The sequence below is a fragment of the Nomascus leucogenys genome, chromosome 17, assembly GCF_006542625.1.
Source record: "Nomascus leucogenys isolate Asia chromosome 17, Asia_NLE_v1, whole genome shotgun sequence".
Taxonomy (NCBI): domain Eukaryota; kingdom Metazoa; phylum Chordata; class Mammalia; order Primates; family Hylobatidae; genus Nomascus; species Nomascus leucogenys.
This window is the reverse complement of record NC_044397.1, coordinates 48,389,860-48,416,242: the sequence shown is the minus strand read 5'-3', so window position 1 is coordinate 48,416,242 and position 26,383 is coordinate 48,389,860. Positions and strand designations below refer to the sequence as shown.

Sequence of the window (26,383 nt, the reverse complement as noted above, 5' to 3'; positions counted from 1 at the left end):
GAGACACTCCATTAATTGGAAGCAGACCCAAAATTACTTCACAGACTGAAGGTGATAACTGTCTGCAACCAGCTAGTGCAGCTGCATCTCCTGGAGGACTTTCATCTCCTGCAGCTAAAGGGAAAGACAGGATGCTGAGACAGGGTCTGCAGCATACACAGAACTGTAATTCAGAATGTAATATATACACACACACGTAAATATAATCAGAAAGTGATATAATCATATATGCAAGGTTAAATACAAATGTCTCTCAGGCAGGGCCAGGCCCCCAGCACAGGGAGGACTCGCCTGAATATGCTGCAGGCAAAAACCTATCACTCTTGCCTCATTCAGCGCAGTGTCTGATTACATCTTCTGTCACTTAGGATTGAAATGGGTGGGGCCTGGAGACCTAGCCAATCACTGGCGCTAGCGTGAAGCTGTCCAATCAGGTGCGCAGCTACAGAGGAAGAGGCGGCCTCTTCAATATGGCGGGGCCTTTGTCTCCTAGCTTCCGGGCTCTGATCCCAGTTCGCGTCTCCACTGTTACATCTCCTGCGTTACTGGAGTTCCTCGGTGACTCTACCATAGCTTCTGTTATCCTGTGACCTGCAAGTACTGGGAGATCCATAGGGAGGACGGCGGAACATCTGGAAGCTGGGAAATGGTGAGTGCGTGGAGTGGGTGTCCCGAGAATGGGGAAGAGGCTGTTTGAATCCGGCCGGAACCGGCTGCGGTGGTATCTGGGCCTTCTCGCGGTCGCTCTGGAGTCTGCATCCCCGAGTCCCCGCGGCCACTGCTCAATCCTCATTTCCCTCCATCGCAGATTAGGGGCTGAGCCAGCAGCCAAAACCCTACGTCTTGTTTTGTCCATAAACTCGAATTTCTCCCCAGCTCAGAGCCCTTTCTGGGCAGCTCTGTGCCGCAACCTCGAGTCTCGGTCCTCCAGATTGTGTGGGAATGATGGAAGTGTCATAAGACGGGAATCCTCATTTAGGGTCTGGAGTTCCTCTGTGGAAGAAGCAGTGGGCCGTGGGGTCCCTAGTCCCTCCTTTCTCCTTTTAAAAATAAAATTGTGGCCCTTTATTTATTTATTTATTTTTGAGACAGTGTCTCACTCTGTTGCCCAGGCTAAAGTGCATTTCGGCTCACTGCAGCCTCCACCTCCTGGGCTCAGATGATCCTCTCACCCCAGGCCCCCAAGTAGCTAGGACTAGAGGGGTGCGCCACCACGCCTGTTTTGTTTGTTTTTTTAGAGATGGGCTTTTGCCATGTTGCTCAGGCTGGTCTCGAACTCCCTGAGCTCAGGTCTCAGGTGATCCGCCCGCCTCGGGCCTCCTAAAGTGCCGGGATTACATGCATGAGCCACCACCCTAGCCTAAATTGAGGCAACTTTAGGATATAGTTTGGATGTGTTTTCCAGCTCAAATCTCCTATTTAAATGTAATCCCCCATGTTGGAGGTGGGGCCTGGTGGAAGGATTATGAGCGCGGATTTCTCATGAATAGTTTAGCACCATTCCTCTTGGCATTGTCCTCTCAATAGTGAGTGAGTTCCCTGAAGTTCATCATTTAAAAGTGTACAGCACCCCACCTTGCCTCCTTTTCAAGCTCTTGCTTCACCTTCATCCATGATTTTAAGCTTTCTGGGTGGGACCTCCCCAGAAGCAGACGCTGGTGTTATGCTTTCTATACAGCCTGTGGAACCATGAGCCAATTAATCCTCTTATAAATTACCCAGTCTGAGGTATTTATAGTAATGCCAGAAGCGATTAATACAAATAGTTTATTTGCACAAACAGCAATTTATGAATCAGAGAACACCCAGCTATGATTTGTTTGGGGGCTCAAAGGAGGGTCTTGGAACAAAAGGCTTTTTTTTTTTTTAAGAGGTATGAGGAAGCAAACCAGATTCAATATTTGATTGGTTACAGTTAGGTATTGTATTTGCAGCCCTCCGGTGGAAATGTCCTGGTTATGTAATTAGAGCTTTTTATTGGCAGCTTGTGGTTGGTTAAGCCTAAGTTGTTTTGTTGTTGTTGTTGTTGTTATTTTTTCTCAAAGTTAGTAATTTACCAGAAATTCCTTCGACGTAGTTAGGTTTCCTTAGGCAGAATCCCAGGGCACCATGGCCACTTCAGCCTAATTGCTAGCTATTTAATTATTTTAATGCTCCACAGGGACGTTGGTTTTCTCTGCATTTTTCAAATGTTTGGCAAGCAGGGTCTCAAATCTAAAACTGTTCTCCCAGCCTAACTGTTCTAGGGACCGTATAAAATTCTAAATTTCCAATTTCTTTCCCACATTCCCAAATGCCAACTATCCCTCTCCAAATCACATTATGAACTATCAGTTCTTTATTTAATTTTAAAACAGATGTGGCATTTTGTTTATTTTTGTTTAACAGAGCCGTGGGTGGCTCTTTTTAATATGTTAGTCTGTGCATATTTCACAGGACAGAAAAGCAAAGAGTAATCACCTGACACTGCGCGTCTCCTCTCATCTTCTCTAGGCACGTGCGCCTTCCCAGAATGTCTTTGGAACCTTTGCAGGGTGATGTGTCCTCAGCCACTCTCCTGTATTTTCCTGGTCCAGGTATTACAACTTTCTGGGGATGATCCAAGATACCCACAAGGACCATGTCTCTTGGAGTGTCTAGCAAACATTAGCCCCTGGGTCATCTCCTTTCAGAGAAGAGCCTGAAGTATTGGGTGGAGCCTCTCAGGGGAGCAGCTGGATGCCCTCGTGCTGAGAGCAGTTTCCTGATACTAAATTCCCTTCCTCTAAAAAGCTAACTGCTTTAACACTAAGATTTTCTTCCCCTCAATCCTAGTTTTCATTTCTTGCAGACACATTGGTGGTCAACCAATCAGGTGCTGGTATTGAGGGGAAAAGGCACAAATGCATCTTGCCCTCTGGTTTCTCTCAGGCTTGTGAAGGAGAATAACTGTCTCAAAGTACAGGAAAGATCCACCCTAGTGAGGGAGTGTATAAATTTGCAAAGCAAAATACACATCTGTCACACAGGGGGCAAGTGCAGTGTCTTTTGGGAGAGTGATGATCATGTACTTTAGTGAGCAGAATGGGGGTGGGAGAATCTCAAGTGATTGACACATGAGTCTAATACATCTGTGTTCCAGTCAGCACTACTTCTCCCTGTGTTTTGTCACCTTCAATATATATGTTCAGTTATTTCAACTTCAGTTTTTCATTAATTGTATAATGGATTTTATCATTAGAGCTTGAAAGATTTAAAAAAAAATGTTTTCTAAGAGAAAAGAGGTAGATTTTAGAAAAAAATAGTTTATATTCCATTGGTTGAAAATTCTCATTTACCTTTTATATTTCACACAGTGAGTGTAGTAAGATTCTGAGGTCTGTTCTATTAAGCATGATTTCAAACAGAATCCCAGGGCTTAGCTTTGGGAATGCTACCTGGGAAAAGACAGAGGAAATGTCTCTCTTATGATGCCTGCAGAAAAATAAATACATTTCTACAAGAAAGTGTGGTAGATTAACACGTAAATTACAAAACATTCCTGAAAACATCAGTTTCTGTCTTGTACAGGGTGGAGGATTTGTGACAGTGGCCAACTCATTTTTTAAAAAAATTTCTACTTCATAGGAAGTATTTATGTGTACACAATAAAAAGATATTTCCCACCATACATACATATCTTTGCTCAGGTAATATATATAACCTAAAGCAATATGATTGTCTAGTATAATCGTAGTCAGTGAATCAGTAGCTTTTTTTTGAGCTGCAGTGGATGTAACAGTTTTATCAGTAATTTTTTCTAAGCTTATAAAAATATTTTTAATCATATGTTCATGGGAGGTGACACCTCACCAAGGCAAAAACGTTTTTTCCAATAAAATGAATGAAGCTGTTTTTTGAAAGCCAGGCAGATAATTAGCAGATTTTTTTCAAATAGAATCTTAATCTAAAACAGATTGGTGGCCATGCCTGTGGAAAAGTTAAGAGAGAATTTGTCCAGTGCTGGGTTTTTTCAGAGCTATGTATAGAGAGATCAGTGACCAGATATTTTAAAAGACATTACCCTTCAATTTAGTGGCACAGGTACTGGCCAAGAAAATCTAATATGGTTCCTTCCAACAAATTTGGAGTAAATCTTCTTCATAAAAATAGAAAATCAAATTTTATTTTTATATTATTAATATTAAAGCTAATTTTAGGAAAGCATTATAAACAGATGTATTCAATCTCAATCAGCTTTGACCATACAAGATTTCTATAAACCTTTTATAACCCCTTAAAATTTTATTTTCCTCTTTCTTTCTCCAGCTTTCTATATCCATTAAGTTTACCTCATTTTCTTTATCTTTTTTCTCTCGATTTTATGTATTTTTTAAATAACCTCTAAACTCAGCAAGATTGCCTTTTCTTTAAGAAAAGCCACATCCTCACGTCTGTTTCTAAAATATTTTTTTCATCAAGAAACACATTTTCTTTGTACAGTGTTATGTAAAGTTGTTTCCCTCCTTAACAATAGTTTTAGTTATTAATCTTAGGCAGAATTTTAACTTTGAATAATCTTAATTTATAGTGAAAGCCTGAGAAGTAAGCAATTTTAACTATTAGTCATGTACTAAAATTTTATAAATATATATTTTATAATTTTTAGACACATAGGATTTTAAATGGAAACATTTTTAATGTGGAATAGAACATACAACAGATCTAAATATCTTTTGTTTCTGTGAAGAAACAAAAAATATTTAGCTTAAACTTATATTTAAAAATTAATATCTTAGCATTTTGTCTTACTTGGAGATAACTTAGATGTTTAATGAATAGCCATCATTTAATATAGCTTAGCAACAGTCTACGAGTATAGTTTCCGTAAAGATTTGAGAAACTGTTTAAACACATTACAAAACAATTAGTATTGTATGCTTATAAACTTTTGTCCCATTTACATGTTTTATTTATTCTTTTTTTTTTTTTTTTTTTTTTTTTTTTTGAGACGGAGTCTCGCTCTGTCGCCCAGGCTGGAGTGCAGTGGCGCAATCTCGGCTCACTGCAACCTCCGCCTCCCGGGTTCACGCCATTCTCCTGCCTCAGCCTCTCCGAGTAGCTGGGACTACAGGCGCCCGCCACCACGCCCGGCTAATTTTTTTGTATTTTTAGTAGAGACAGGGTTTCACCGTGGTCTCGATCTCCTGACCTCGTGATCCGCCCGCCTCAGCCTCCCAAAGTGCTGGGATTACAAGCGTGAGCCAACGCGCCCGGCCATGTTTTATTTATTCTTAACAATTATTTTTGTAAAATCTCATGAAACAGACTAATCTACTCATCTAAAGTTAAACTTCCTATTATCCATTTTTATATTACTGTGTTGGGCAAGTATCATAAAAGCAATTAACTTAAATATATACATATTTTGCTGAGAAGTCAAAAGACTTTTTTTAAATTAAACTAACAATATTAAACTAGTCATGTTTACCAAAAGATTTACTCAATTCACATATTCTTAAAAATATTGGGCTTATTTTTTTAATTCATGAGCAGTTATCTTTAAGTTAATTCAGTACCATGTAGATAATACACAAAGACATTTATAGACATATATACATGTAGACACAACATATAACTTACTCATGTTTGTATCTAAAAGCCCTAGAGAGGGAGTTCATTGTAAAAGGGAGTAGAGCTTCAGACCTCAAAAGAACCTGTTTACCCACAACTCTGGGGGCTTCATGAGGAAAAACAGAGGTACCCTGCCAAAAAGGAAAAGCCTGTGGTGCTTTATCTGTGCTCTTCAAGGGGTCTCAGGCTGCTGGAAGTTTCCTTTAGTTGTCCTCTATAGGGAAAAAAGGTTTTAAGTGGAACATGAGACAGATAGAAGTAAATGGAAGAATTAATTCCAGAGGAGACAGTTTGAGATTTTGTTTTCCAAAAGGCCAGTAAAGTTTTACATTATCCTTGGCAAAAATCATGTTGGCAAGAGAAGAAACAGGCACATAGAGATGCTAGTTTAGGGAGAGAGAAATTCAGTTAACTAAAGACCTTATATGGGAAAACCATAGGCCTCAAATATGTATGTATATGTATGTGTGTGTGTGTATACATATAAAATATGTGTATGTATGTGTGTGTGTGTATATATATATCTGCCTGTCAATTTTAAATAAATGGACTTTTGACTGTAGAGCTTTTAAATTTTTTAAAATTAGATTTTACCCAGGTAAATAGAAAACATTTCTTCCTTTTTTTTTGAGACAGAGTCTTGCTCTGTTGCCCAGGCTAGAGTGGAGTCAAGTGGTCTCGGCTCACTGCAACCTCCGCCTCCCGGGTTCAAGCAATTCTCCTGCCTCAGCCTCCCAAGTAGCTGGGATTACAGGTGCCTGCCACCATGCCTGGCTGATTTTTTGTATTTTTAGTAGGGACGGGGTTTCACCATGTTGGCCAGGCTGGTCTCAAACTCCTGACCTCGTGATCTGCCTGCCTCTGCCTCCCAAGTGCTGGGATTGCAGGTGTGAGCCACCACGCTCAGACAAAAACATTTCTTTACTTGTCTTTTTCTTTCATCAAGAATTTACATCAAGAAGGAATTTTGGAGATGGGGCATTTTTGTTTACTGGAGGCCTAGGGTAATCACTCTTCAAAGCTGTTTCTCTTTGAAATTTTTCAGTAAACAGTTTTCTTTTTTCCAAACCACAGTATATGGTTTTATTTAGTTCCAGAGAGAAGACTAAACAAACAAAACAACAAAAGTTTCTATTACACTCTAAATATAAACTGAAATTTTAAGTTAAAGGCATACCTGAACTTGTGACTAAAAACCAACACAAACATTCATGAGGCCAAATCCAAGAAATCCTGTATGACTTTAAAACTTCAGAGAAATAACAAAAAAACTGTAGCTCTTCTGTAATCAAAACTTCTCCTAAGAACAGTTTACTGCAGATGGGTTGCAATCTATATTTTCAGGCCACATTTTTTAGTATCTCAACTTCTCAGCTTACCATCTACCCACAAAGGCCAGACACAAGATTTTAAGAAATGGTTGGTAAAACAGGAGAAGGAAAGCTGTCTATGGGAGTAGACAAGTTTACAAATGTGGACTCCAGAAGGTCAAGAGCAAAAATCAAATAATAAAAACAAATACATTAGTAATTAATTATTATGTATGTAATGTATTTTGCCTAAGCTAGAGATAATTCATTGAGAAATAAAATTTTGAGGTTTGGTCTAAAAAATCTTCAATTTTTTTTTCCAATTTGATCTCAGCTAGAATGCTGTTTTGCTAATTCTCTGGTTGTTAACATTTCAAATACATGGTAAGATTTACATCTCCGAGAGTCCAAGAAAAGACTGGAAAAAGTTAAAGTATGTATTGTAAATTCTGCAGCAATCAAACAGGCAGTTTGAACATTTAAAAGGTTTTCTTTTGAGGAAGTGAAAGAGCCCTCTTAAATTGTACCTTGAAATCTCTTATTAGAATGTAGCCAGGCAAAACAGAAAGAAGGCCTTTCATTAAATTTCATTCTAAAACCTGCCATTTCCAATTGTGCATGGAAATATATTAATTTAGAAATGTCATAAGACCTTCATTTTTGTCATTGCATTTTGGGGTCACCTGAAGTCATGTTGGTCCATTTACCCAGGCATTTGCAAGATGAAGCTCTATAGGTATTACACATAAGTTCAGCTTATGTTTCTAAGGGATATTACCTAGAAGGAAAAGAATGGTTTTGATGATCAGTTTTCCATAATTTAGAAACTTTTCAAAGGTGATCATGGCCAGAACAGTGTACCAGGTCTAAGTGTGCTGTGTATGAGCATCACTCCTCAAGGTGTCAACCGAGAGTTGCTGATTATAATGCTGGGTGAGCAATGCTTATGTTTACCTTCCAGCTTAGTTAAAGGTCTCTGCAGGTGTTTTTCTTTTGGGAAGACCCTGTGAAACTGGTACACAGCATTGAAAATCATCCTAACACCTCTACAAAGTCTCTAGTTGCCTAGAGCACCCAAATGAGTCAGTTAAAGAAATTGCCTTTTCTCTTTGGGATGAGAGAATTCACTCCCATGCACCTTTTGATTTGAAGGTCCCAAAAAGTCAAGTTCAAATTAGAAGCAATAGAAAACAGCTGTGTTTTTTTTGTTTTTTTGTTTTTTTTTTTGAGATGGAGTCTCGCTCTGTCGCTCAGGCTAAAACAGCTGTGTTTTTTAAAGCATGTTACCTAATTTTAGAACAAAAGAAGTAAAACCACCAGGGCTAGACTGCCAGTATTATAACCCAGATTTTCTGTCTTGAGACAGAAGCAGAGAAAGCAGTTAAAAATATTGAAATTAAAATCTCCTGACTTTAGCCAAAAATGGAAATCTTTTTTCTAGAAAGTGAGGGTTGAAAAGAACAGCTCAAGCAGAGTCTTGACCTCACGAAATAGTAGGGAGATCTGAATTCAGGAGGACTCACCCCTTACACTCAATGATGTACTGGGAGCTGGAAGAATACAAGGAGTTCTCATTGGCTAGTTTCTGAGTTCAAGAGGGATGTTGGATGGTTGGTGTCCCTCTGAATCCTGCTTACAGCACCAGAAATATCAATCTAAAGGAAGAAGCAGGGGCAAAAAAATAAAATTTTAAAGAATTTACTGCCAGGCGCAGTGGCTCATGCCTGTAATCCCAGCACTTTGGGAGGCCGAGGTGGGCGGATCACGAGGTCAGGAGATCGAGACCATCCTGGCTAACACGATGAAACCCCATCGCTACTAAAAATACAAAAAATGAGCCAGGCGTGGTGGTGGGCACCTGTAGTCCCAGCTACTCGGGAGGCTGAGGCAGGAGAATGGCATGAACCCAGGAGACGGAGCTTGCAGTGAGCCAAGATTGTGCCACTGCACTCCAGCCAGGGCAACAGAGCAAGACTCCGTCTCAAAAAAAGAAAAAGAATTTACTTCAGCCAAGGTGAGGACAGCTGCCTAGAAGACTCAGATGCATGTTACCTAAGATACGAACTTTGGCCTTTTTAATACGGTTTATTTATTTATTTATTTATTTATTTATTTTATTTTTTGAGAAGGAGTCTCGCTCTTTCACCCAGGCTGGAGTGCAGTGGCGCGATCTTGGCTCACTGCAGGCTCCGTCCCCCGGGGTTCACGCCATTCTCCTGCCTCAGCCTCTCCGAGTAGCTGGGACCACAGGCGCCCGCCACCACGCCCGGCAAATTTTTTTTTGTATTTTTAGTAGAGATGGGGTTTCACCGTGGTCTCGATCTCCTGACCTCGTGATCCGCCCGCCTCGGCCTCCCACAGTGCTGGGATTACAAGCGTGAGCCACCGCGCCCGGCCAATACGGTTTATAAAGTAAGAAGCAGAATAAGTAGTTGGCCATTGTCAGGAATTCTCGTTGGTTTGCAGAAATAACATTGATTAGTGATAAGCTATATGTTGTTGAACTACAGTCTATGAATTTAGCAGTGAAATAGCTGGATCATATAATTCTATGTTCTAAACATAGAAGAAGTTACATTTTATGTTTTTTTTTTTTTTTTAAGAAATGTCCACATTGTTTTTTATAGTGGCTACACCATTTTACATTTGCACCAGGAGTTAAACATCATTCTAATTTCTCCCTCTTCTTTTTACTGCTTGTTCTTTTAGGGATTATGCTGTTGTTTTTCGTATAATAGCCATTCTCATGTGTGTCAAGTGGTATCTCAATATGATAGAACATCAATTTTTATATTTATTTTATAAACAGGTTTATTTTTTATGCTGCCACTATGCTAAATCTTGGTATTTGTTGAATCTCTTGAGTTTCTAGGTATAGTATATCATCTACAAATAGAAATTATGTTTTTATTTTTTTCCTTTGGGAATCATGTTTGATAATGCTATGTACGATATGCCAAGCACTGTTCTAAGAAGTGTTAAGATAGTAACTTGTGACATCAAAATACAGTGTGAGCAGGAGTGAAGATACAGACATTTCTAAAATTACAGCTGAGAATGTGACAAAAGACATCTAATAGAGAAGAAAGTTCGCTTTAAAAAGGACCTGAAACTTATTCCCACAATTAAAAAGTCAACTTTTATAAGTTACACAGCCTCTTTGTGTCTCACAGCTCTTGTCTGTGAAACAGAAATAATAATAATAACAGATTATTTATTGTTGAGTATGTTAAGAGACAGAAGTAATATCCTGACTTGAAAATTAAAATATTTATTAGTGTAATTAACTGAGATAACAGTAATAAGAATATGTCAATTATTGGAATAGATTAGATAATAGTCTAGTAGGACCATCAACATTTTAATTCTATAAAAAATGTATGTCTTTCTGTTTACTCTTTACAAAACTACTTAGTCACTCTCTATTACTTAATTACTAAAACCTCCTAATTCTTAGGCCTTTCTAGGGCCACCTAAACTTAACAGTCTTTAACTACACTGTTTATCAGGATTCCCTTCTTTAGCTCCTTCTTTTTTTCCTTATCTTGCCTGGTGCAAACCACAGTTTTTCTCTGCTTTTCTGTCTTATGTGTTTGTATAAAGACATCTGCCTTTATGTAAATTCTAACCAATTACAGCTGTGACATTTTCCTCGAAACATAAATTCTGTGAGTTCTTTTTTATTTGAAATCTCTTGTATCTTTACCATATTATGGGCACTAATTTGAAGTAATAAACATTTTTTAAAAATACCAGATAAGAAATTTTGAAACACAGTCAACAAATATTCATAACAAATATTAAGCTAAAGTTGCTTGTTGAGCACGAAACACTTGTGATTATATTTCAATAGGTTCCGTACTCTCAAAGTATATTTCAAAAATGTATTTTTTCAATTAACCTTAAGCAGTATATTGTTTTTAAAAGTAAAACAAACAAAAAGAATACTATTCACAATAGCAAAGACATGGAATTAACCTACATTGCTTTCAACAGTAGACTGGATAAAGAAAATGTGGTAGATATATACCATGGAATACTATGCAGGCATAAGAAGGAAAAAGATCATGTCCTTGACAGGGACGTTGATGGAGCTGGAAGCCGCTATTCTCAGCAAACTTAACACAGGAACAGAAAACCAAATGCTGCTTGCTCTCATACTAATAAGTGGAAACTGAATGATGAGATACATGGACACATTGGGGGAACAACACACCCTGGGGCCTGTCAGGGGGAGAGAAAGCATCAGGAAGAACAGCTAATGGGTGCTGAGCTTAATACCTGGATGATGGGTTGATCTGTGCAGCAAAGTACCATGACACACATTTACCTGTGTAACAAACCTGCACATCCTGCATATGTACCCCGGAACTTAAAAGTTGATTTTTTTAAAAAAGTAAAAAAATAAATACCTAAAAGCAGGGGATATTTGTGGCACAAAAATTCATAGTAAACACATACAAACTATTTGAAAACATAATCTTATCTCTTAATGCAGTTATATTCTGCTTTATTACTTAGATATTAAAAATATGGATTCATGGCATAATTGTCAAAGGCTTCCATCTGTTCCTACCACATATCCATTGTTCCTAATTTGTTTTAATTTGTTCATTTTCCAACAAAGCTGGGATAAAAATATCTTCATGCTCATGCTATAATAATTTCTGACAATATGCCCTGGGTTACTCAAAAGGAAATGGAGTTGTTTTGTTCATGTTTTTGACACTTGAGTCAATCATCTACAACAAATAACATAAGAGGAGCCAAGGACATGTGCGTGCCTGTGAATCACTCAGCATGTGTCAGGCAGGCCCTGGGCTGAAGGGAGACTCCAGGTGTCTCAGAAAAGGGAGGTTCTGCTCTATTGCACACAGACTGTCACTGTAAATTGTTCTGTGATACCACGTTTCTCCCAAGGTCAACAGGAACTGAGGACACATAGGAAGTGAGTTATGAGGGCAGACTCCTTCTCCCATTTAGCTACCAGTATGTGATTTTGCCCCCCTGGACACATGCACACTATATAATAATGTGCTCACAACCCTCTTGGGACAAATCTCCATGCTTACAAATTGCATCCACATTTTCTTTGCTCCCAGAGTTTTCAGCCAGATACAAGTGCCTAGAGGACTTTAGACTTATCCCTGTCCTCAGACGCTAAATCTGTGGCAACAACCTGCTCCATCCAGTCAACTGGGCTTCTGAGTCACCTGATCATAGTCTCATTTACCTGCATAGACACAGAAATAAGCCAGAGCCTAACCCTTTCTGAGCCACTATCTGTAGCACAAATTAGTCTTTCCACTAACTGGACTTTCCCCTGCCCATAGGTCCTATGAAACTAAATAATTCAAAATTTAAGCTGTTTGATACTCTAAATTATTCTGGGCCTTAAAGGAATGTAAGTACAAAATCTGGGTAATATGACAGGCAGCAGTAACAAGGCAGCTGTTTTTCTGTTTGTGGATTACACCTACTTCTACATCTGCATTCTTTTGTCAGGTGTTGTAAATGGCCAAAGTGCCCTATGGAAGACCTCTTTCCCCTTCACTATTGACTTTCGTTATAGATTAACCTCCCTCTTACCTATGGCTATTGCATTGTCTTAAGATGAAATGTTAAATACACGCTTAGGTTGAAAAGGAAAGAAAAACCAGTTGTAAAAAAAAAAAAGTTGGAAAAATACTGTAACCAATTAATTTTTTGTAAATCTTAAGCTGGCCTTGTATAGAAACTGTTGTAGTCTTGTTAAATTTGTTTTTTGCCTGTAGAAATAAGAACTTAACTTTCACCTATGAAGCACTCAACTTATTTCACTAGCGCTTTTGTCTCCTGGATGACTATTTCTAGCTTTTCACTTGAATAAACTCTAAAATTGGATTTTGAGGCTTTATTGATTATTCAGATTATTTCAGATTAACAGTCCTTCATAGCATCTCTCTTCTGCCTTTACTTCCTGACTAAACCCTCTTTCATGTGAACAAATTGTACCCAATGCCACTCCTCGGGTGCCTGATTCAAATGCCTACTGGAAATCAGATGTCCATGAGTTCAAGGTCATGGTCTTAGACTTGGCTGTTGTAAGGGCAAATAAAAATTAGACATACCAGACTTACATTGTCAAACTTGAAGATAAAAAAGACATTTTGCTCTCTTTTTAAAAAATAATTTTAGAAAAATTTTATATGTAAATTTATTTTGTATCTCTATTAAATATATGTACATCATTTAAATAGTTAAATAGGACGTTGTCAGCCTTTTTAACTTAGAAATGTCTTTCTCTAGGACCTGGAAACCATTGCATTGAAATGTAAATGGATTACCTTTCTGTCCTACAGTAGGTAACTTCATAAAATATTATGAAGCCAAGGAAAGCTTATTTTGCTTTTGAATATAGCCAATTTAAATTTTCATTGAATATACCCAATACACATATAGGCTTCTCAATTACCCGATTAATTTAGGATGAACTATATATGACAAATTATGCCGTTAAGTCTTCTACTTAAAGACTAAATATGGTGATTTTTATTTCTGCTTTTGTAACCTCAGCAGATTGCCTATGATGGATATCACATTGTGGTTTAATTATGTAAAAAAACAATTTTCTTTCTCTTCTACCATTTTAGAGTGTCTCTGAAGTTGGAGATAATTTTGTTTTTAATTATGTTTTCCAAACACTGTACAGAATTACCAGACAGGATATAAACACAGGAGGTACACACAAGGCTTTAGTTCAGAGAGGCTTTTCTCTCTTTGGCTTGCCCCAAAATCTGCAGGCAGAATATTTATCTGCCTATTTTTAATACACAGTCCCTTCCAGAGCACTTCAGCCAGATTTGTAGAAAAATAGCTTCACAGCACAGCAATCAGCCATTCCAGCCCTGTCTTTCAATGCACTTGGCACCTTCAGACCTGAAAGTAATTCAAACACCGTGGGACCCTGAATCCCAAATCTTTAGCCAATGGGCTAATGTTTTGTAAATTTTATCTTTTCAAAAAACTAACTTTTCATTATGTTTCTTTTGAATTTTTGTTTTTATATTCATTTATTTCTGCTATAGTTTTTATTTTTTCCTTCTAATTTTGGGTTTGGTTTGCTCTTTTCTAGTTCTGTATGATACATCAATAGTTTATTTGGAGATTTTTTTTAACTTTTTTTGATGTAGGCACTTACTGCTATAAACCTTCTTAGTACTTCTTTCATTGTATTCATAGTTTTGTTATGTTTTCATTTTCATTTGTTTCAAGAACATTTTAAATTTTTTTCCTAAATTCCTTATTGGCCTACTAGTCATTCAGGAGCATATTTTAATTTCCCTGTGTTTTGTATAGTTTCCAAAGTTTTTTCTGTTAGTGATTACTAGTTTTATTCTATTATCATCAGAGAAAATACTTGATATAATCTTATTTGGGGGGAGATTATTTTAAGAGTTATTTTGTGACCTAGCTTATGGTCCATCCTTTAGAATAATCCAGGAGCTAAAGTGTAGCATTTGTATTCTGTAGCTTTTTGATGAAATGCTTTGTAAATTTCTATTAGGTCTATTTGGTTCATAGTGCAGATTAAGTTCAATGTTTATTTGTTGATTTTACTATCTGGATGATCTGTCTACTGTTGAAAGTCTCTTTTGTATTAGGGTTGATCTCTCTCTCTTTAGCTCTAATATTTGCTTCGTATGTTTGAGTTCTCCAATGTTAGGTGCATATAAATTTGCAGTTGTTGTATTCTCTTGCTGAATTGGCCACTTTATTATAATAACTTTTGTTGTCTGTTTTTATAGTTTTTGTCTTAAAGTCTGTTTTGTTTAACATAGCTATTCCTCCTCTTTTTTGGTTTCCATTTGCGTGAAATATCTTTTTCTATCCCTTTATTTTCAGTCTTTCTGTGTCTTATGTGAAGTGTGTGTCTTGTAAGAAACAAATTGTCGGGTCTTGGTTTTTTTTATTTGTTTGTTTGTTTTAACTCATTTGGTCAATTTGTGTCTTTTGATTGGGGAGTTAATTTATATTCAGTGTTGTTATTAATAAATAAAGACTTACACCTGCCATTCTGTTACCTGCTTTCTTGCTGTTTTGTGGTCTTTTCTCTCCTTTTTGCTCTCCCATTCATCCTGTCTTTCTTTTAGTAAAGACGATTTTTTCTAGTGGTACGTTTTAATTTTTTGATTTTATCTATGTGTGTCTATTACAGGTTTTTTATTTGAGGTTACCATGAGGCTTGCAGGTAACATAACCGATTATTTTAAACTGATGGCAACTTAACACATATTGTAAAAATGAACAAACAAGAAAGCAAAGAGAAAACTAATAACTACAGTTTATCTCCCAACTTTTTAACATTTTATTGTTTGTATTTATATCTTATACTGTCTATGTCTTAAACTTGTTGTGGTTAGTATTTTTAATAACTATAACTGCCTCAAAACTAGAAATGTGAGTTATGGCCTTAAGGAGGTAGAGAAAGAGTTATTACTTTTCATGATTACAAGTAGTTATAGACTAATCTTTTAGTCTTCTCAAAATATGAATAGTTTACACACCACATTTATAGTACTAGAAATTTTGTCTTTGTCTGTGTCCTTCATATTGCCAGTGAGTTTTGCACCACATGTTTTCTTATTGCTCATTAATGTCCTATTCATTTAGATTGAAGAACTGCCTTTAGCATTTTTTGTGGGACAGGTCTGGGGGTGTTAATAAAATCTCTCAGCTTGTTTGTCAGTTTTTTTTTTTTTATGGTAGAAGAATATTTTTGCTGGATGTATTATTCTAGGATAAAAGTTCTGGCCTGTAAGATTTCCATCTCCTGGCCTGTAAGATTTCCACTGAAGAGTCCACTGTCAAACATATTGGTGCTTGTTTGAATGTTATTTGTTTCTTTTCTCTTGCTGCTTTTAGAATCCTTTATCTTTGACCTTTGAGAGTTTTATTAAAGATCTTCAGGTAGTCGGCCGGGCGCGATGGCTCACACCTGTAATCCCAGCACTTTGGGAGTCTGAGGCGGGCGGATCACGAAGTCAGGAGATTGAGACCATCCTGACTAACACGGTGAAACCCTATCTCTACTTAAAAAATACAAAAAATTAGCCAAGCGTGGTGGTGGGCGCCTGTAGTCCCAGCTACTTGGGAGGCTGAGGCAGGAGAATGGCATGAACCTGGGAGGTGGAGCTTGCAGTGAGCCGAGATTGTGCAACTGCACTCCAGCCTGGGTGACAGAGCGAGACTCTGTCTAAAAAAAAAAAAAAAACTTCAGGCAGTCATATTTAAGTGAATTGTGCTTGGTATTCTATAACCTTCTTGTACTTGAATATTAATACTTTTTTTTTAGGTATGGGAAGTTCTAGTTATCCCTTTGAGTAAACTTTCTACCCAGAACATTTTCTCTTCCTCCTCTTTAAGGCCATATTTCTTAGAGTTGCCCTCTTGAGGCTTTTTTTTTTTTGGTCTCATCTCACTGTATCTTTTCAAATAACCTGTGTTCAAACTCACTAATTCTTCTGCTTCATCAGTTCTGCTGTTGAGAGACTAATGCATTCTTCAATGTCTTTTGAATTTTCGGCACCAGAATTTTTGCTAGATTCTTCAAAATGATTTTAATCAATTTATCAAGTTTATTGGATCAGATTCTGAATTTCTTCTTTTTTTTTTGTTATTTTGAATTTTGCTGAGCTTTTTTGAATTTCCTGTCTGAAAGGTTACATATCTCTGTCTCAGGATTTGCACACTAGTGCCTTATTTAGCTCATTTAATGAGGTTGTGTTTTCCTGAATAGTCTTAATTTTTGTGGATGTTCATTGAAGTCTGGGCATTAATGAGTTAGGTATTTATTTTAGTTTTTGCATTCTGGGCTTTTTAATACCTGTCCTTCTTAGAAAGGCTTTCCAAGTATTCAAAGGGAATTGAGTGTTGTAATCTAAGTCTTTGATCATTGCAGTCATATCTGCATTAGGGGGCACCCCAACCTAAATAACACTGTGATGCTTGCAGACTTGTAGAGGTACCACTTTGGTGGTCATAGTTAAGATCCAAGAGAGTCTCTGGGTTACCAGGCAGACTCTTTCTATTTTTTTACATTCTGCCAAATGAATGGAATTTCTCTCTCTCTCCATGCTAAGCTGCCTGGAGCTGAGGTGGGTGTAACACAAGCACCCCTGTGGCCACCGTCACTAGGACTACACTAAGTCAGACCCCAAGCTAGCACAGGACTGGCTCTCACATAAGGCCCACGGTGACCACTACCTAGCTACTGCAGATGTTCACTCAAGACCCAAGTTCTCTTCAGTAGGTGGTGAATCCAGCCAGGCTCATGTCCTTTCCTTCAGGACGGTGAGCTCTGGGCTGGGGGTAGCAAAATGCCTTTGGTAGCAAGAACATGGAGTCAGAAACCTTAGGAATTTACTTGGTGCCCTATTCTGCTGTGGCTTAGCTGGCACCGAGGCCATGAGACAACATCCTTCCTACTCTTTTTTCTCCTTTATCAAGCATAAGAAGCCACTCCCCATGGCCACCACCACCCAGAGTCCACAACAAGTACTGCTAGGCTACTGCTGATATCCACTCAAGACCTAAGGGGTCTTCGGTCAGCTTGTGGTGAACTCTGCCAAGCCTGCTTCTTTTGTTTCAGGGAAGTGGGGTTTTTTTGTTTTGTTTTGTTTTTGAGACGGAGTCTCGCTCTGTAGCCCGGGTTGGAGTGCAGTGGAGCAATCTTGGCTCACTGCAAGCTCTGCCTCCCGGGTACCCGCCATTCTCTTGCCTCAGCCTCCCAAGTAGCTGGGACTACAGGCGTCCACCACCGCGTCGGCTAATTTTTTTGTATTTTTTAGTGGAGACGGGGTTTCACCATGTTAGCCAGGTTGGTCTCCATCTCCTGACCTTGTGATCCGCCCGCCTCAGCCTCCCAAAGTGCTGGGATTACAGGCGTGAGCCACCGCGCCCGGCCGGGAAGTGGGTTTTTTTCTGACCTAGGGTCGTTCCAGAAATGTCATCCAGGAGCCAAGGCCTGAAATCAGAGACCTCAGGAGCTATCTTCTTACGGCTACCCCACTATGGCTGAGCTGGTAATCAAGCTTCAAGACAAAGTCTCTTCTTCTTCCCTCTCTTTTCCTCAAGCAGGAGTCTCTCCACATGGCTGCGGCAGCTTGGATTGCACTGCACTGGGTCTCACCAGCCAAAGGGCTGCAGCAAGTTACTGCTTACTGGTTACTGCTGGTGTTTATTCAAGGCCCAAGGGCTCTTTACTCAGCAGGTGATGAATCCTGCCAAAACTGATACCTTCCCTTCAAGGCAGTGTGTTCTCTTCTGGCCCAGGGTATGTCTAGAACTGTCACTCAGGAACTAAGTCCTAGAATAGGGGCCTCAGGGCTTTTTCTGGTGCCATATTCTACTGTGGCTGAGATGATGTCCCAGTTGCAGGACAAAGTTTCTTTTTAACTCTTCTCTCTTTCCTCAAGTAGAAAGAAAGATTTTCTCCTGGAGCTGTGAACTGCACTGCCTGTGCCTAGGGTAAGGGTAATGCAGGCACTTTCTTGGCCATCCCAGTTGGCATCTCACAAGGTCACATGCACCTCAAGTTTTCTGGCTCTGAGCCTAGCAAAGCACCAGGATTTGCCCAGGAGTTGCAGTCCCAGTGGCTTAGACTGCCTTTCAAGTTTATTTAGAACCCCAGAGTGCTTTAGCCCATGGTGGTGGGGCTACCTGAAACTCAGGTTTTGATTACTGAAATGGACAATTCCTCTCTGACTAGGGCTAGTCCGAGTGCTCCGTCTGTAGGCTCTGGCTGAATTCTGCCCCATGCTGCTTTCTGCTATGACAGGCAGCACTGAGTTTTACTGCACAGTCTCACAATCACCGCACTCTCCCTTCTGTAAGGGAGAGTGCGGATTTTCTCTCTCTGCCGAGCTGCACTGCCAGGGAATGGAGGAGGGCTGCTGTTGGCAATTAACGGCTTTCTTTTTTACCCTCTTCAATGCCTCTTTGATTTGATGCTAAAACTAGGTCCTGTGAGCACTCCCCAGAGTTTTTTGCTCTTATGAAGATGCTTCTTATTTGGATGGTCATTCTATTTGGTGTTTTATCTGGGGGATGATTGCTGGAGGGTGCTATTTAGTCATCTTGCTCCACTTCCCCTGCAGCCATGTTGTTTGAATTAAGTGCCACATGTGAGGCTAGTGAGGCTAAGGTGAGCCCAGGGTCAATCACGAGTGCTTTCAGATACATTCACGAGAGGTGAGTTTAGCTTTAGTTCCAAATGAAGATCATAGAGACTGCTCTGCTTGGATTTGGTAGGGGCAGGTCAGTGTGGCCCATATTCCCATTACTGCAGTAGAAATTTCTGGCATCTGTGGCAGAGAAAGGCAACTGAGTGTTGGAAAGGGGAAACTCACATTTTGGTTTTTATGTAGGACTTTACTGGTTCTGAACCTCTCTTGTGATAAAGGACAAAGGCAGACTTTATCTGCAATTCTAGGTCCTTCTGCCTGTGGGTGTGGTGGTTTCAGGGGAAGGAGTTTTGCTCATACTTCAAAGGCATATTCTCAAGAAACAGGTGTAATTTGTGCAGATAATCACACTGGAAAGGGATCACAGAGAAGGAGAAAAAGAAAGAAATGGCTTATTCTGAGGTGAATGTGGCTCAGGTCAGAGACTGTCCACTTTTTCTTCTGAAATATCATGTGTGTAGAACTTGCAAATGTTTACTTCTCTACTATCGGGGGAACCTGCCCCCAGTATTTCAACATGGGGTCTTTCTATTTTCCATAAGTGTCGGCCGGCTGAGAAATAAAGAGAAAGAGTACAAAAAGAGGAATTTTACAGCTGGGCCACCAGGGGTGACATCACATATCGGTAGGACTGTGATACCCACCTGAGTCTCAGACTAGCAAGTTTTTATTAAGGGTTTCAAAAGGGGAGGGGGTGTAAAACAGGGAGTAGGTACAAAGATCACATGCTTCGAAGGGCACAAAGCAGGACAAAGATCACATGCTTCTGACGCAACAGGACAAAAGGCAAAACAGAACCGATAAGGGTCTGGGTTCAGCTGTGCACATATTGTCTTGATAAACATCTTAAACAACAGAAAACAGGTTTCAAGAGCAGAGAACCGGTCTGACCACAAATTTACCGGGGCAGAGTTTTTCCCCACCCTAATAAGCCTGAGGGTACTGCAGGAAACCAGGGTGTATCTCAGTCCTTATCTCAACCACACAAGACAGACACTCCCAGAGCTGCCATTTATAGACCTCCCCCCAGGAGTGCATTCCTTTCTCAGGGTATTAGTATTAATATTCCTTGCTAGGAAAAGAATTTAGCGATATCTCTCCTACTTGCATGCCTGTTTATAGGCTCTCTGCAAGAAGAAAAATATGGCTCTTTTTGCCTGACCCCGCAGGCACTCAGACCTTATGGTTGTCTTCCCTTGTTCCCTAAAAATTGCTGTTATTCTGTTCTTCTTCAAGGTGCAATGATTTCATATTGTTTAAACACACATGTTTTACAATCAATTTGTACGGTTAACACAATTATCACAGTGGTCCTGAGGTGACGTACATCCTCAGCTTACGAAGATAACAGATTAAGAGATTAAAGACAGGCATAAGAAATTACAAAAGTATTATTTGGGAACTGATAAATGTCCATGAAATTTTCACAATTCATGTTCCTCTGCCGCAGCTCCAGTTGTTCCCTCCATTCAGGGTCCCTGACTTCACGCAACATGCTACTTGTGATGTTTTGCCTTATCAGTTTAACTCCTTTTTCACTTTTTATTCTCATGATAGTCAAGGGGCTCTGAGAAATACATTTTCCTTATATACCAGAGCCTTCTCCTTATTCCCTACATCCCAGCTTTTAATAAGCCGTGAAAAAATTGTCACCATGAATTTATACCTGCAACATTACAAATGTTTCTTTTGTGGCTGTCCAACATGGAAGGGCGTGGAGGCCCAAGATTCCTGTTTGAGATGGGATCAGGTCTTCGGTTATCAGTGAAGAAGGAGACCATGTACTGTTTAGCTTCCATTAAACCTATACGAAACTGCTTAGAAAAATGCACATTTAATGAGAATGGTCTTTATTGCCCAGGATAACTCAGAAAGTTCTGAATAAAAAATAGAAGAGACTTCTCTCTAGGATGCTAAAGCAAGGAAATAAAAGAGGACACAAACAAATGGAAAAAAAATCCATGCTCATGGATAGGAAGAATCCATATCATGAAAATGGCAATACTACCCAAAGTAATTTATAGATTCGATGCTGTTCCCATCACGCTACTATTGATTTTCTTCACAGAATTAGAAAAAATACTTTAAATTTCATATGGAACCAAAAAAGAGCCCATATAGTCAACACAGTCATAAGCAAAAAGAACAAAGCTGGAGGCATCACACTACCTGACTTCAAACTATACTACAAGGCTACAGTAACCAAAACAGCATGGTACTGGTACCAAAACAGATATATAGACCAATGTAACAGAACAGAGGCCTCAGAAATAACACCACACATATACAACCATCTTATCTTTGACAAACCTGACAAAAATAAGCAATGGGGAATGGATTCCCTATTTAATAAATGGTGCTTGGAAAACCGGCTAGCCATATGCAGAAAACAGAAACTGGACCCCCCTTCCTTACACCTTATACAAAAATTAACTCAAGATGGATTAAAGACTTAAATGTAAAACCTAAAACCATGAAAACCCTAGAAGAAAACCTAGGTAGTACCGTTTAGGACATAGGCGTGGGCAAAGACTTCATGACTAAAACACCAAAAGCAATGGCAACAAAAGCCAAAATTGACAAATGGGATCTAATTAAACCAAAGAGCTTCTGCGTAGCAAAAGAAACTGTCATCAGAGTGAACAGGCAGCCTACAGAATGGGAAAAAATTTTTGCAATCTATCCATCTGACAAAGGGCAAATACCCAGAATCAACAAGGAACTTAAACAAATTTACAAGAAAAAAGCAACCCCATCAAAAAGTGGGCGAGGGATGTGAACAGACACTTCTCAAAAGAAGACATTTATGCAGCCAACAAACATAAAAGTTCATCATCACTGGTCATTAGAGGAATGCAAATCAAAACCACAATGAGATACTATCTCACACCAGTTAGAATGGCGAGCATTAAAAAGTCAGGAAACAGATACTGGCGAGGATGTGGAGAAATAGGAATGCTTTTACACTGTTGGGAGTGTAAATTAGTTCAACCATTGTGGAAGACAGTGTGGTGATTCCTCAAGGATCTAGAACCAGAAATACCATTTGACCCGGCAATCTCATTACTGGGTATATGCACAAAGGATTATAAATCATTCTACTATAAAGACACGTGCACACGTATGTTTACTGCAGCACTATTTACAATAGCAAAGACTTGCAACCAACCCAAATGCCCATCAATGATAGACTGGATAAAGAAAATGTGGCACATATACACCATGGAATACTATGCAGCCATAAAAAGGAATGAGTTCATGTCCTTTGCCGGGACGTGGATGAAGCTGGAACCATCATTCTCAGCAAACTAACAAACTAACACAGGAACAGAAAACCAAACACCGCATGTTCTCACTCATAAGTAGGATTTGAACAGTGAGAACACATGGACACAGGGAGGGAAACCTCACACACCAGGGCCTGTCAGCAGATGGGAGCAATGGGAGGGAGAGCATTAGGACAAATACCTAATGCATGTGGGGCTTAAAACCTAGATGATGGGTTGATAGGTGCAGCAATCCACCATGACACATGTATACCTATATAACAAACCTGCACATTCTGCACATGTATCCCAGAACTTAAAGTTTAAAAAAAAAAAAAAGTTTAACCAAAACTTAGAGCTTACAGAACATGGGAGATATTTGTAGCTTACATTTTGCTTAAAACTGATTGTTTCCTCGTGACTCGACTCAGATTAAGTTGACCCTTTTTTGTGTTAATGTTAATAATAGCACAGTAGTCTTGTATCCTTCTTTGTTAATCAGCACCTGATACAAATTTCTTTTAATATAGTTGATCTTAATTTATTTACTTGGTAAATATGCTCTCTGACAGATACTTTTCACTCTGCAGTTAATTATTTTTCTCTATTAATAGGTACCTTGGGGAGTTTTATCAAGTGATGTGCAAAAACAAGGTTAAGCCATGTTTAATCTGACAGCTCTTCTTTCTTCCTACCTTCTCTTTGCATATCGTTTGCTATGGAAAATGAAGACTCTCGTCTTTCTTTATTGGTCAAAAAAACCTAGGCTGTGCCACTTACTGAATTTTTGACAAAATATTCTCCTTGGGCCAGAAGCAACGATACCACTGGCAAACTTCTTACAAATTTGGAAACTCAAGCTTTACCCTAGATCTTCAGAGTCAAAATCTAGGTTTTAACAAGATCTCCTGTTCATTGCTGTACACAATAAGATTTGAGAAGTATGCTTTTAACTCACCATGAAGTTTCCATATGGGAGCTATAGACAACTTTTCTTGTATTATGTAAATACAGCATTAAGAAATGTACATGCCTGTGTTAATGTCCTTTATTTTATACTGTATCATCAAGAAAAGTATTGCACATACACTGGTTTCATGATCTTATGCCATCTTTTCTCAGAGTTAAAAATACACTAGAGAATATTTCTGTGCTAGAAAGTATCCTATTGGATAACTCCAGTAACTCACATCAGTCAGAACCAGCTCTCTTTACTGTCATTTTACCTGATGTCAAATCAAGAATTCTTTCTATGGTCACTTGGTAAATATGTTTTGTTTTCCAGGGAGTGTTGACATTCAGGGATGTGGCCATAGAATTCTCCCCAGAAGAGTGGGAATGCCTGGACTCTGCTCAGCAGCGTTTGTATAGGGATGTGATGTTAGAGAACTATGGAAACCTGGTCTCCTTGGGTGAGAATAACTTCAATATACAACTCATATTCTACATTAAATATTTTATTTTCTTCTGGTTCTTTTGGAGGTTCTGCTTTGCATAAATGAGTTTCAGAATCCTGCTTCAAAAAGAAAAAATTGGGTATCTGTTGAGGTAGAAAATATAATTTTCAAGATGTTTCATCTTAACATTAATCTTTCCCTTTTTTGAGCTCATCTGTATACTTCAGTCTAAATTAGTGGTAATATCAGAAATTTAGTAGCATAAAATATTGTTACCCACACCTAAAAATGCAATTTTCACAGCTGATTTTTGATTCAGTATTACTGGGTAATAGAGCTAAGAACCACAAATTTAAAATACTTTCTAAATATTCTAAAGTTTCTGTTAGGAAACAGTATATTGAAATTAATTTTCTAGAGTCTTCTATAATGTTCTCTCTTCTCTACTGAGCACAGTACTAGATTGGTAATCGGATTATCCTAGCAAGAGTCATGTTATTTTTTTCTAATAAAACAGGTCTTGCTATCTTTAAGCCAGACTTGATGACCTGTCTGGAGCAAAGAAAAGAGCCCTGGAAAGTGAAGAGACAGGAGGCAGTAGCCAAACACCCAGGTAGGTGGGAGTGAATGAAGCAAATGACACAAATGGCAGTTTCCAATGTCAAGGAGGAAGCCAGACCTTTAAACATGCTTCCAGAAGCTCTGCTCCAGTGGAAATGGTTTCTGAGAAACCTTCATTTCTTTCTTTTGCTTTAACATAGGGGCATTTTTTGTCCCATTCTTGTGAATTTTCCAAGCACTGTACTTCCCTTCAGTAATATGTGTGTGTGTGTGTGTGTGTTTTGTTTTGTTTTGTTTTTAGTTTACAGCAATAATGAAAGTCTTTCATGGCTTGACAGAAAATGTGTGATTTGACTGCTTTTCCATTGCTTTGGGGAAACAGCAATATCTGTATTTTTGAGAAACTATATTAAACCATTTTTTAAGTTCTGTTTTTGGATAATGTCTAAATATATAAGTTTTGGTGGTATTACAATTTGGATCAGAAATCCCAGGAACACCACAAAAAGATGTATACTTCCTGCTTTATAATTTTCTATTCTATGGAGCCTTCAAATGTGATTTTACAGAAATTTATGCTCAGTAATTATATCAAAACACTAAGCATCTCCCTAAATGAAACAAACTCTAAAATTGTGTTACTTCAAATGTTGTTCTTTTCATATAAACAAATGTTGGGAAATATGGCCAAATTCCTCAACTGTATGTAATATAGTTCAGTGTATCTACTTCATATGTTTATTAAATATACTCTGTCATTGGGGAGCTTAAAACATTGCTGAGTATTTTTTGTTTTGTTTTGTTTTCTGTTTTTTGAGACAGAGTTTTGCTCTTGTTGCCCAAGCTGGAGTGCAATGGTGCGATCTCGGCTCCCTGCAACCTCCACCTCCCAGGTTCAAGTGATTCTTCTGCCTCAGCCTCCCTAGTAGCTGGGATTACAGGCATGTGCCACCACACCTGGCTAATTTTGTATTTTTAGTAGAGACGGGGTTTCTCCATATTGGTCAGGCTGGTCTCGAACTCCCAACCTCAGGTGATCTGCCTGCCTTGGCCTCCCAAAGTGCTGGGATTACAGGTATGAGCCACTGCGCCCGGCCTGCTGAGTCCATATTAAACTCTCAATTTTAACTTTATTTTAAATAACATCATTTTGTGATTTTATTTAGTATAAAGCTTACTGTGATTGTGTCATTCATATGTATATATATAAACACATTTATATATGCATGTGTATGACACACATATAATCCCAGTAACGCGAATTTTTTCACAAATAATAATTGAATACCTATGTATTGTATACAATGTATTGATTTTATATGTGTATACATAAAGAAATGATTAATACAGTCAAATTAATGAACAAACACATTTATGACCTTACAAGTTACCTTTTTTGTAGTGAGAACAATTAAGATCTCTCAGCAAATTTTCAGCATACATAACAGTATTACTTTCGGTAGTCATAAAGCTGTACCTTAGGTTACCATAACTTGTTTGCCTTTTAACTGAAAATTTGTACCATTTGAACAACATACTCTACTTTCTCCACCTCCAGGGCCTAGCACTCACCTCTATACTCTCTTCTTCTAGGAGTCCAACCTTATTATATTCTCCATAGAAGTGAGATCATACAGTATTTTTGTTTCTGTGCTATTTCACTTGGCATAACGTCATCTAGGTCCATCCATGTTGTAGAAATGGCAGAGTTTTATTATTTTTTATGGCTGATTAATATTCTATTTTGTATATATACCATGTTTTTTTTTTGTACAGTCAGTTTCCACAAACACTTAGATTGCTTTCATATCTTGACAATTGTGAAAAATGTTTCAATGAACATGGAGGTGCAGGTATTGCTTTGAGATAGTAAATTTATTGTATATGCAGAAATGAGATAGCTGAATTGTATAGTAAGTAGTACTATTAAAAAAATTTCAAAGGAACGTACACACTAGCTTTCATAATGTCTCTAAAAAAATTGCACGTCACCAAAATTGTACAGCATCTTTTCTTTAATATATTCTTGTCAA

At 38.5% G+C, this 26,383-nt stretch overlaps 1 protein-coding gene across 2 annotated transcripts in view; it reads left to right on the top strand.

Moving 5' to 3' along the window:
- The first annotated feature begins 451 nt into the window (after window positions 1–451).
- ZNF736 (zinc finger protein 736) overlaps window positions 452–26,383 on the top strand; it is a 43,489-nt gene continuing 17,557 nt past the window's right edge. Inside the window, exons 1-3 of one of the 2 annotated variants that reach the window (XM_030797559.1) lie at window positions 452–649; window positions 23,678–23,804; window positions 24,307–24,402. In XM_030797559.1, the coding sequence (XP_030653419.1) occupies window positions 647–649; window positions 23,678–23,804; window positions 24,307–24,402 (226 nt within the window). In that variant the 5' untranslated portion in view covers window positions 452–646. The remainder of the gene's footprint in view (window positions 650–23,677; window positions 23,805–24,306; window positions 24,403–26,383) is intronic. The other variant, XM_030797560.1, reaches the window with a different exon arrangement.